The 12791-nt window shown below is 47.8% G+C and overlaps 1 protein-coding gene across 1 annotated transcript; it reads left to right on the top strand.

Moving 5' to 3' along the window:
• The first annotated feature begins 11565 nt into the window (after positions 1-11565).
• LOC116890287 (calcipressin-3-like) lies at positions 11566-11914 on the top strand. The gene has a single exon (XM_032890999.1). The coding sequence runs from the start codon at positions 11603-11605 to the stop codon at positions 11912-11914; it is 312 nt and encodes a 103-aa protein (XP_032746890.1). The 5' UTR covers positions 11566-11602.
• The last annotated feature ends 877 nt before the right edge of the window (positions 11915-12791 follow it).

A 12791-nucleotide genomic window follows, 5' to 3' on the forward strand; every position in this document is an offset into this window, starting at 1 on the left:
GCTGATAAAATACGAAAAGCTTTGTCTCTGGGAGCAGGCCAAGGCTTTAGACTCCAGCAGACCCATCAAGGATACTTTCTGTGCCTGACCACAAGCCACTTGCATACCCGGATGATGAAATTCCGGAAAGCGAGATCGCACTTTTGTCCGAAACTTTCTGCAGAAGCTAAACTAATGCGAGTGAGCCAAGGCATCGATTAACTGGGCAGTGCTGTGGTTTTGTGACGAGCGTTCGCTCATCGCTTAGCCCCCAGTTTCCAGTGGATCAAAGAGATCATTTTCTAAACTGGGCTCTGTAAACTCCAAGGTGAAAACGCGAGATGAAGGAGAGCAGCCTCGAAGCGAGTCTGGTGCCAAGCCTCATTCACAACAAAGTCATCTTTGCCCACCCTAGTGCCTTGCCTTGCGAGACGCAATGGGAAAGGAGCAAGGATGTGAGAGATCTCGTTCTGCTCTCAATCGACTCTTTGATCTGCAGCCTCGTTCACAATAGGAGGCACTGAACGCTCTTTCTTTTGATGTGAAGGCAAGACACACAGGCGACGTCTGCCTGACCTTTGACCTTGCGTTCCGTTCTGCTCACCCTCGCTGCTGGGCTGCTCACCTGGAGCAGTAGGCGTGGACCCATGCAAAGCAGTGGTAAGCAGTCAGCCCCACTGAGAGCAAATCAGAAGCTAAGCAATGATGGGAGGAACCAGCAGAAACTACAGCTGGACAGAACACACCTCCTGCTTGTGCCTGAGATGTAGATCAGGCTGCGGGACCCAGAAACTGGGCTGGCTGGAATATCCCTGCTTCTCAGAAAGAAGTTAGTGATGGGCATAACCAAACCACGAGTGACACACACAGTGAAACTCTTACAGGCCATAGCATAGAGGAAGAAAAGTTAAAGTGATGGGAGAAAAGATTTGAAAGAGCTAGTGGTAACTTGAACCCCTGGGGGTCAGCCATTCTGAAGACTGGACTTTCCTGTTCAAATCATCAATATGCTCCTGTTTTGGATTACATGGAGAGAGGTTGGGGGAAGAACTGAGGGAGGAGGAAGGAGACAGGAGAGAATATGCAAGACTTTGTTAAACTCCTTACCAAAATAGGGCTTCATCAGTCTACATATCAATGTGCCTATTATCACTAAATTAAGCAATGCTGCCTCACCTGTACTTAACTGGGTAGCCTCCCAGACACTCTGTACCTCTGTACCTCTGCCAGCACATCACAGTACTGCAACATCATAACACTGTCTCCCTCCTCCTGGTGAGGCCCTTGAACTGCCCCTAGAAGCCCAACCCCAGCACAGGGGCCTAATAACCCAGGAGAATGAGACATGTTTGTTTGGCTTTTCAAATGGGTTCAGAGCCTTCCTAAACTTTTTAGACCTCATGCATCCCTGAGCAGGGGTGGTGAAATGCAGCAGTTCCCAAGACAAGGCCGACTTAAAATTTAATCGTAGGGACAGAGAGATGGGCTCAGTGGTTAGGACCCGTTTCTACTAGTTCTTAGTTTCGAGCTCACCCGGCGCAACCACATGGTGGCTCACAACCATCCAGGATAGTGGGGAACCCAGTGCCCTTTCTGAGACAGTGACAGAAGTTACATACACAAATTAAAATAAATCTTTATAAAAAAAAATATAGCTCCATCATGTAAAATGGAATATTCACGTTCAGTCTTTATGTGAGTAGATGTGTGTGTGTGGGTGTGTGTGTGTGTGTGTGTGTGTGCATGCAAGACCATGACTGTGGGAGGCTGGGAAATTGATCTAAATTTTCCTCAACCTTTTCTCCTTTTTTTTTTAAAGGAATATATTTTTCAGTTATTTTTATTTTTTATTGGATATTTTATGTATTAACATTTTTTTTTTCACGGAGCTGGGGACCTAACCTGTATTCTTGCGCCATAGGCAAGCACTCTACCACTGAGCCAATCCTCAACCCCAACTCTTCCCCTTTAAGATTAATTTGATGCTATGAATGTGGAGACGGTCTCTCTCTTCAGACACACTAGAAGAGGGTATCAACTCATTAAGATGGTTGTGAGCCACCATGTTGCTGGGATTGAATCGAACTCTGAAGAGCAGTCAGTGCCTAACCTGAGCACCTTCTCCAGCTCCCTCTGCCCCATTTACTTTTTTTATTACTTATTTTGGAAACAGAGCCTCATTGAATCTATTATTGAAATTAACGAAGTCATCCCAGAAACTGCCAGGGTCTAGAACTCAGATGAGGAAACATTTCAGCTTCCTAGTGTATAGTTAGAAGTCACTTCCTCAATTCTTTGGATAAAAAAGTGAACTTAACTCTGTTAAGTCAACAAATTTGACTTAGAACTACCAAAAGCAAAGGGACAACTCTGGTGATCCTAGTAGAATGCAGAAGCTAATTTGATGAGAAGGCGAGTGCTATACCCTGCATTTGCACCTGACTTCAATGGGGACAACATTGATCCTTAACTTTGACCGTTTTGTTTCATTTTCCTACGAAGGTCTTGGTAAGTAATGTTGATTTTCTATTGTTGTTTATTATTTGAAGGCGGAAGCCGTGTGGGAAGTTAGAGAACCTCAGGAGTTCGTTCTCTCTCATCACGTGGGTCCTGGGCTGGGAGTGCAATTTCAGCACTGAGCCATACATCCTGGCTAGCAGAGCAGATTTTTTCTAGCTGAGATGAGAGAAGTTCCTCCAGGCCTGTACTGTTCACCCAGTTTGTGAGCTGAGGAAGGGACAGGCTGGTCTCAGCAACAGTAATTAAAATTAAAAATGCTAGCCAGCCTCGGTGCACTACTTCATGCATAAATCTCGACCTAGACATAATCGTTCCACATTCTAAGGGAGGGCAAGACTGTGTGTGGAAAGGCAAACGTAAAATATCATTAATTATTGTACATCACAAGTTGGTGCAACGGAGGGAGTGGTGGGTGCAGTCACACACCAGACACCCATAGCCTTCCGGCTTACTGCCTGCTCTGGGCTCTAATGGAGATTGGGGCCAGTGGGGCGCGGTCGGGCACATCTGTTGCTGGGTCTTGGGAGGCTACGGGTGAAGCTCTGATGCAGGAACTCCGCCTGAGAAGGTTCCTAGCGTCCCTGCCAGCTGTTCCTGCACACTGTCACGCAAGGTAGCAAGAAGAGAAAGCAAAGGGTTTCTGGCCGCGGCGGACACGAAGCTCATCAAAGGTCCTGTTGGGGAGGGCTTCACGCAACGCCCTCAGCCTTAGGGTCTCCAGCCCAGTCAGCACAGCTGCCAGTGCGTGAGAGCCAGGAGAGCAAGAGAATGCGCGCGCGCAGCAGGACCTCGCCCCGCCTGGGAGCCCTCCTGCCCACCACCTGGCGACTCCCTGCCCACTCCAGCTGTCAGGCCCTGCCCCTCCTGTCTGTGTGTGCTGGCGCAGCGCGCTGGTTGGGCGCGAGGAACCCAGGGAGGGTGCGAGGCGCGGGTCCGGGAACGCGCGCGACGCTGGCGACCCCACTGGCCCCAGGTCACCGTGTAGCTGGCTGAGGAGGGGGGGCTGCTGGGCCGGCGTCGGGGCGTGGTGGGGCTCCGGAAGTGAAAAAGTCTGTCCGGCCCCAGGCTGGTACTGTTTGCCCCTGGCCTCCTGAGCTCACAGGTGAGTCTTCCCTTCGCAGGGCGTGGGGCGGTTGGGCGACCGCTCGGGAACAGGTTTGCAGCACGAGGGAGATGGGATCCCCAGGGACCCCTGAAAGTTAAACCTCAGCTACGGCAGCAGCTGCCCAGACCTCCAGGAAGCCCCTAGACGTGCTAAGGACCAGCTGCCTGGTCCCCAGGATCTTCCCAGCAGCTTTAGGGTGACGTCCAAACACCTTCACCCCTAGGTGTCCTTTCCTCTCCACAGCAGTTTCTCCACCAGCTGTTCTGACTTTTTTGAAATAAGTCAGCCTAACCTGCCCCGAGGGTAGGAAAGGTGGCTAATAAAACGGAGATGGCAGCAGGTGGAAGCCTCACACTCCCCTCCTTTTTTCCCTCCCCAGGGATGCAGGAATTGTCGCTCTTGCTTCCCAGGCTTCTGAAACTGTCAGGTCCGCCTCCTCCCTGAAGCATCGCGCCTTCCAATAGCTGTCTCTGTTTCCAGGCTGCCGGGTTCCAGCCTTCGTGCGAAATCTCATCATCTCCCTCTGGGTATTAAGACTTCTAGCGGCTCACGTCCATGTTTGTAAAACTAGGATTATGTAGAGTGATGGTTTTTATTGTACGGTTTAAAAAAAAAAAAAAAAAAAAATACTATGTCCCGATATTGGAAGCTTTTAGCACAATACATTTACTTGAACTTTTTTAAGAAGTCTCTTGGCCAGAGGGGTAATTGACCATCTGTAGCTGTGGATTAGGGATTACTTTAAAATGTTTATTTTAAGAACTGGGTGTAGACGTTTATAATGTCAGCAAAATGGGAGGCCAGTTTGGACTACATAAGGTCTATCATGGTTCCCCTTTCATTTCTCATTAAGCATTCACAGATAGACTTCTTTTTTTTTTCCTGTTTTTTTTTTTTAGTAGTAGTAATAGTGACAAGGATTGACATAATAAAGTTGGTGGAACATTAATGTAAAAGAGGTTATAAAGATTAGATTCTGGGGGTTAGAGAGATGGCCTAGCAGTTAAAGAGCACGACTGCCCTTGCCCTTGCCAGCTCTGGTGGCTCAAAACCACCTGTAACTACAGTTCCATGGGATCCAATGTCCCTTCTCACCTCCACAACCTGCGTGCTCATGTGCATAGCCTTACACAGCCACACACACAGGACACAAAAAAAATTTTTTTTTTAAAGTTGGAGTTATCTTTCTGGAGCCAGAGATGGCTTTTTGAAGACCTGGGTTCAGTTCGGGCACCCACATAGGGGCTCACAACCATTAGTAACCCCAGGTTAGCTGATGCACCTTCCTCAGACGTCTGAGGCACCCAGGCACACCTGTGGCACATATATGACAAGCAGACAAAATGCTAGGATGATTATAAACCTTTAAAACCTTTAAAATTATATTTCTGTATTTTAAGTGTCTTCAGGACTTAAAGTCCACTGCATTTTTATTGATAATCTGTAATTGTGCCTATCACTTTGGTGACATTCCTGCTCCATGAGAAACACAAATGGATCAACCCCCTGACAGCTTTGGAGAGGTTAGACTCCCAAGCCGGGGCCGGTTCTCTCCAGACAATGCAACCCCAGCTCAATGGCTGGAGGAGTTTGTGTTTTCTGATTTTATACAAGGATTGAGCCTAGGATCTCAAGCATGCTGGTCAAGCCTTTTTACCACTGAGCAGCATCACTCCAGGTCCGATTGAACTTGTAGGTTTTCGGACCTCGGTCAGCGCTACTAAACGTGCAGTGGACTGTCACCAGCGTGGGACGACAGGACCCGAGGTTCTAAGTCATTCTATCTTCATGCCTGTCCCATGTTTGGACCCATGCCCTAAACATCATGCAGCATGGCGCTTCTCATGGGGTCGCGGGACATGCTAAGGTTTAAGGCCTTAAAAATATAATTGAATAGTTAATAAAAAAAAAATCTGTGTTCAAAAGTGCAAAGACCTCCCTCCTCTCTTGGAAACGGTTGCCAATGGACAAGCCTTCAAAAACTGGAGCAAAAGTAGCAGACTCCTTGATTTCAACCTTACACAACCCTCCCACTCCCAGCGTGTAACTGACACTCAATACAAGCCCATCAGAACGAACAACAGGAGAATGCGCTGCTGCGCAAACACCCAGACTCTGAGACTTAATATATTCTTAAATTCTGGCCTTTTACGAGTATGTGTGTGCTCACTCGTGTGTGTGCATGCACATTGGGTGTGTGTGAGCCCTCAGTGGTCGGAGGAGGGGTGGGGTGGGATCACCTGGAACTGAAGTTACAGATGGGTGCTAGGAATCTGATCCAATTCTGTGCAAGAGCATTAGGTGCCCTTAACAGCCGACATCCTCCAGTCACAATGAGTTTGTTAAAAATATTCATGAATGTTTGTATATGTGTTTTTGACTGTGGCCTCGGCAACATTCAGGTACAGGTCAGAGGACAGCCTGCAGAAGTTGGGGCTCTCCTACCACGTGGGTCCCTGGAATCCAGGAGCTCCGTTGTCTGGCTTTGCAGCAAGTGTCTGTTCTGTAGGAGCAAAAGCCATCTCTCTGGCTCCAGAAAGATAACTTTTTTTTAAAAAAATCATTTTTTCAATTTTGTCTGTGTGTGGCTGTGTGTAAGGTTATGCACATGAGCACGTGTGTCTGTTGAGGTGAGAAGAGGACACCGGATCCCATGGAACTGTAGTTACAGGTAGTTTTGAGCCACCAGAGCTGGCAAAGGAACTCTGGTCCTCTGCAAGGGGAGTCCGTGCTCTTTAACTGCTAGGCCATCTCTCTATCCCCCAAATCTAATCTTTATAACCTCTTTTACATTAATGTTCCACCAACTTTATTGTGCCAATTCTTGTCACTAGTACTACAAAAAAAAAAAAAAAGGAAAGAAAAGAATGTGTAGTAAAATTCTATCTGTGAATGCTTAATGAGAAATGAAAGGGGAACCATGGTAGACCAGAACTCCAGTGTTGGCAGGAGTTCAATTTCAAGCAAATCTGGCTAAGAGATTAGAATGTTCCCTGAGTTGGGAAGCATAATATTTTCTGACAAGTTCTAGAGGAGGAAGAATTCCCTTTTCTGTATCAGCTGGAATTGCTTGGCCTTCAGCCCTGATGGATCAGCTTTGCCCCGCGCTGTGCAGCAGAGCAGATGGTCCTGGGGAGGTTAACCACTGCTGTAATGTTTGCATGAGGAAACCGTTTCGAAGCCAGCCAGAGCCTGGCAGCACTGGAGATGAGCCCAAACCAGCCCAGGTCAGGATTGCAACAGTTGCAGGACTCAGGAATAGAACCTTTGTGCTGGGGACAGAACCCAGGGCCTCCTGGTGCCAGGCAAGGGCTGGAGCTCTGAGAGCCGTGACTTCAGCCCTATAGTGTTCCGTCTTTGCCGTCCTGAAACCAAGGTTAGCTTATCTCTAGCCGTACTTCTTTCCATGTGAACTGCATGCAGAACGGCAGGAAATTCTGAGAGGTGATTGACAGGTGGGCTTAAGAACAGAGCAACAAAAACTCTCATTTGTTTTCATCGGACTAGCTGCTATCTACCTAGTAATGGCTGATAATGTATGCATTCCTTTGTGACATAAAATTCTGTAAGGCTCATACAAAGGCCTAGGGACCCTTTCCAGGCATATTTCAAATCTGTTTTCACACTTGAAGCAGATAACCAGCTCTGTGGCGATTTGAGGAGCTCCGGTTTTCTGATAAGACTCTCCCATTTTTTTTTTGAGGTCATGAAAATGCTAGGGGTTTTTTCGCTTTCTGTTTGTGATTTACTCAGATGGTTTTTTTTACTCCATGTTATAGTCTCAATGTCAGTTCTAGCAGTAGTTCTGGCACCTTTTGGTTCTTAGCCAACAAGGGAACTCACACACGCTTGTGTTGAAGTGGTTGCTGAGCGTGGCCATGGGCGAAAGTTATTTGAACATGAGTGTCCAACATCTTTATTGGGTGAAAAGATTATCGTTATCTACATTTTGCACTTGAGGAACCAAGGCAGGTTTGGTGCGATGGCTCAAAGGGTAGAGGTACTTCCTGCCAAGCCTAAAGCTGTCCTCTGACTCTCATGGCCACATGCCAGCACACACACACACACACACACACACACACACACACACACACACACACACACACACCAACCAACCACCACCACCTCTACAGAGACAAATGGGTAATAAGATACGTGGAGAGTAATTGTCTGAGCAGAGTCCTGCTGGGCCTCAGAGAGTCCCTCACGGGGGCCCTTGTTGAAAGTCTGAAGATGGATCCCGACCCCTCCTGGGGATACTTGAGGATTGATCAGATGCTGTGTATCTGCACAGCCTGTCCTCTTTGAGAATATAAGCGTGTAAGTCTTGGAACAAGATTGCTTAATGATCATCTAATTTGATCTGGGCTTGGTGGTGTAGTCCTGTAATCCCAGCTCATGGGAAGCTGAGGCAAAGAGGATCAAGTTCAAGGCCTCAGGACTGGAGTTCTGACCACTGCCTCAGTGGTTAAAACACTGGCTGCTCTTCCAGAGGTTTGAGTTCAATTCCCAGCAAACCACATGGTGGCTCACAGCCATCTGTAATGGGATCGATGCCCTCTTCTGGTGTGTCTGAAGACAGCTACAGTGTACTTCATAAATAAATAAATCTTTTAAAGAACATACGGGTAAAAGAGAGCTAGGAAACAGCACAGGGGTAGAGCACTTGTCCAGTTGTAGGAGGCCTTGGGTCTATCTTAGTGCCACAATAAAGGAGTAATTTTGGAGGAAAAACTCATCATTGAGGTCATTATTAGGGTAATTAATTTGAACATAGATTAAAGTGGACAATACTGTTGTGCCTGGGTTATGCTGGGTGAGGAAGGGATCTTGTTTTCATGCTGGCTTGGGGGTATTTGTATCATAGTATACTATGTAATAGTTTTTGAATAATTTTAAAAGGCAGGCGAATAACTGTTGTTTTGTTGGAAACAGTATCTCTGTGCAGCCCAGACAGGCCTGGAACTTAGGGTGTAACCCAGGCTGGCCTCAAACTTTGTGGCCGACCCTCCTGTCCCGGGTTCTGAGCACTGAGTACAGACCTGAGCCACCATGCCCAAGCCCCATTTTTATCATTTGTTTTTAAAGTCGTAGCAAAAGAAAGTTAACCCAAAAGGTGAAGATAGAAAACAGGAAATGAAATATAACATTCTAAATCAAGAGAGGATCGTTCCTACACGCCTATTTTTTTACTCCATTCTCTGTCATATTGGAGGAAGGACATGAAAAAGGAAATAATTATCAAAAAAGTCAACTAGGGGCCGAGGCTGTAGCCCAGTAGTAAAGTATGGTCTGGCATGAGCAAGGCCATGGTTTGATCCTTTGTGCTGCGCTGTGCTGTTAAAAGTAGGCTGAAAATGGGCTGGCTCTCCTCCTGCCCCGCCCCCAAGGAGCCCCGCCCGGCCCCAGGAGCCCCCGCCTGTACTCCTGGTGATCCTTCAGCCTCTGCCTCCTGGCTCTGGGATTAAAGGCAGGGACCGCCAAGGCCCACTTTCTCGCATCTTTTTTTTTTTTTTTTTTTTTTAAGATATATTTTATTTATTTTGAGTACACTGTCGCTGTCTTCAGACACACCAGAAGAGGGCATCAGATCCCATTACAGATGGTTGTGAGCCACCATGTGGTTGTTGGGAACTGAACTCAGGACCTCTGGAAGAACAGTTGTGCTCTAACCACTGAGCCATCTCTCCAGCCCTCTCATCTTTTTTTTAGAAGGAAAGAAATAATAAGTAAGGGGGAATTACGAAACAAAACAGCTAATGCCTCTAATAGACAAGTTGCAAAAAGAGCTCAACCCAGCCCAAGGAGAAACTAGATTGGTCACATCATTCCCTGAGCCACACAGTTTTCGGGCATTTCTGTTCTTCACTTGGTGCATGCACCTCGGTGCCCGACTGTGCCCCATTCTTTGCCCGATGACATCCTCCTCCACAAGCTCTTTGGAAGCCCATCTCCAATTCTTTACAGACGGGCATTTTCTTCTGTCAGCTGACAAGCCAGTGACATGAAGATCAGTGCAGTCTGCTGCCCGGGCTGCCCTTTCTAAGCAGCTGAGTCAGAAACTATGGCAGGACCCTGGGCATTTGAAGGCAGGGAAGTCTGGTAGCTACGGGCGATTTTTTAAGCTTAGAGCAGAGAAGGGAGCACGGCGTTGTGAGAGTCCAACCTCTTCCCTCATAAAAGCCACAGTGAGACACGTTCTGGGGGGACTCCCTTTAGACCCGAAGGCTGCGACGCAGCTATATGATTAAAATAATCAGCTAAAAATTGTCAGACCTTGGGCTACCCAGGTAAGCATATGTTTAGCACAAAGCTAAATTTCTAAGTGTAGGTTTAGGGGAAAGGTCCCAGTCCTCAAATAGTCCGACCGAGGGAGGAGCCACCAAATGAACAGCTCAAATTTCTTGGAGACATGCTTTATAATTCCATACGTCCCATGCCGCGGATCAGTTCTCATTTCCCCGCTGACGTTGGTGCTTCGTGGCTTAGGAGAAGTTGGGTGAAAGTGCAAGCATGGTGCTGGCACGTGGGGAGGACGCCAAGCTGAGAACTAAGAAGAACCCAGCCCAGAGGACTAGGCCGAAACCCCGAGAGAGACCCAAGTGCAGTGTGACAGATTCTAAAAAAAAAAAAAGCCTGCACGGAGAGGGAAGGCCAGGATGTGCACTCAGAGGGTGGCTTCCTAGGGTCTTCATGTCAGTAGTGAGGGGAGATGGCCAAGGAGACTGGCAGCCAGCGATGAGACAAGCCGTGAGTGAGTGCAGTGGAGGAGACAAGCTGAAGCGCCCAGGAAGAGAAGAAGGAGGATGGAGGGAGGTAGAGCAATGAAAGCGCCTCCTGTGTTGAGGGGAAGAGGAACGCTGGAGAGGCTGATAGTGGCAGGGTAGTAGGATGAGGCCCGCTTGGGGAACGTGGACTGGCTGGTCCCAGGAGAACTGTTTGCCCTGGCTGTCCCCAGTGCCCAGCAGTAGGTGCCCTGATATTGACACAGAAACAAATAGGAGATGTTTTTTTTTTTAAAGATTGTCTTGAGGCTATAGAATAATGGGAAACTCTTGCTATTTTTATCCCATAGTTAATAACCAGTAGGAAATAGAGTCTGTGTCCTTCCAAATGAAGGGAACCTGAGGGCAGTCATAATAACCATGATCACTAGTGTCCTCACAGCCAGGCTTTTTTTTCAGTTCCATGCCACTGTCATGAAATATGTCGCGCAAAGGGTCATTGTCTTAGAAGTGTGGCATGGTTTTTTCTGAAGAGCCAAACCCAGGCAGATTCTGGATTTTAGAGGGACAAAAGCCAGTTTGCCTCTGACAAGAGACACAGCATCTAAAGTTCAGGAAGCGATCTCGGATTCAGTCCCTGTTGCTTTCAAAAGGTGTGTGTGCTTGCATTGTGTGTTCCTGGACACCTTGGGGGTGAACCCAGGGCCTAAGCGATTAATTACTTAGGGACTGCCTCAAAAAAAAACAAAAAAAAAAAAAAAAAAAAAACAAAAAAACCAGAAGCTGGATATGAAAGGCAGAGCCTCAGTGATTTGGCGCGCCTCAGGGTGCATGGTGAACAGACCGTGGGTGTGATCCGCTGGGCCACTTCAGTGTTTTCCACCCAAAACCCAAATATGTGGAGGCCACGCTGGCTCCCAATCTTCCTCTCTCTGCTGTTAGGGAACTCAAGGACGGTTGACGGAGGGTTCCCATCACCCGTCTGCCTCCTGGCCTCACAATGGTAGGAAAGCTCGTTGCTCATTCATATTTTCATTGTCCCATAAAGTCTGCTAAGCAAATCAGATTTATAGACAGGGAACTCACTGGGGAGCTGGAGCGAACTTAAATACCGATTGATCTTTCCTGGATTACATCGTTCTGCTTGATGAATTGCTGTCTGGAGAAAGATTGAGCGCCACATTGCAAAGCCCTCACGGTTCTCCTCTCGGTGTTTTCCTTTTTTTTTAAAGCACTGTCTGGCCAGCGTCCTAGAACTTTACCGACAGAGAAGATGCTACGAGACAGCCTGAAATCTTGGAATGACAGCCAGTCAGACCTCTGTAGCAGCGACCAGGAAGAGGAAGACGAGATGGTCTTCGGTGAAAATGAAGACGATTTGGAAGAGATGATGGACCTCAGCGACCTGCCCACCTCCCTTTTTGCTTGCAGTGTCCATGAAGCGGTGTTTGAGGTCCAAGAGCAGAAGGTAGGCACACACCCTGCCCCTGCACTCACGGCACGGGAGGCGAAGGTAGCTTTGGTCCCTGAGCCCTGTGACACGACATACGGTGTGTGCCACGGTGGCCCCCTCACTGTGTCTTAGGAGAGTCTCAGTGCCACCGACCGGCATAGTTCAGAGCCAGTCCTCCCACCGCCCTTGAGGAACATTGGCTTTTAGTGAACCCTGAATCAAGGCTCAAAGAATGCCTTTTCATTCGCCTATTCACTGAGTTTGGAGACTGTGATTGAAGAAAAGCTTTTTAAGTATTTTACTAGAAGATACTAAATATACATACTGTGTTCGTCAGCACATCTTATTTGTACACATGTTTCTGCCATACACACCTGTCATCCCCCTGGGTGCCTTCCCTGTATGGCACAGGATGGCCTGGGATTGGCTGTGTAGCTCAGGCTAGCCTAGGATTGGCTATGTGGTCCAGGATGGCCTGAGATTGGCTGTGTGGCACAGGCTGGCTGTATGGCACAGGCTAGCTTGGGATTGGCTGTGTGGCACAGGCTAGCCTGGGATTGGCTGTGTGACATAGGATGGCCTGGAATTTCCAGTGAGCCTCCCAGCTCTAACTGAATGTTAGGATATGTCAGAGCGTCTGTATCACCATGCCCAGCCTCCAAGTGCTCTTTTTTTCCTGTCTTCTTCCTACGCTTACTAAAGAGGCAGTTCGTCTTTCCTGGGGCTTATTGGACTATTAGGCTATGGGGAATAGCTGCTATCTCATTGTTAACTTTGCTTTTATTGCTCTTTATGGTTTGAAAGGAAAAATGGATTACCTTTTACTTGGAAAGTGTGTGTGTGTGTGTGTGTGTGTGTGTGTGTGTGTGTGTGTGTGTGTGTGTGTCCGTGTCCGCATGACTTCATTAAAGCCTACACACTTTCTTTTTCTCTTTGCTACATAATCTCACCGTGTAGCCCAGACTGACATCTGGGCAATCCTCAGCCTCCTGAGCACTGAGCTTACAGG

Source organism: Rattus rattus, chromosome 1 (genome assembly GCF_011064425.1).
Source record: "Rattus rattus isolate New Zealand chromosome 1, Rrattus_CSIRO_v1, whole genome shotgun sequence".
In the NCBI taxonomy this organism is placed as follows: Eukaryota; Metazoa; Chordata; class Mammalia; order Rodentia; family Muridae; genus Rattus; species Rattus rattus.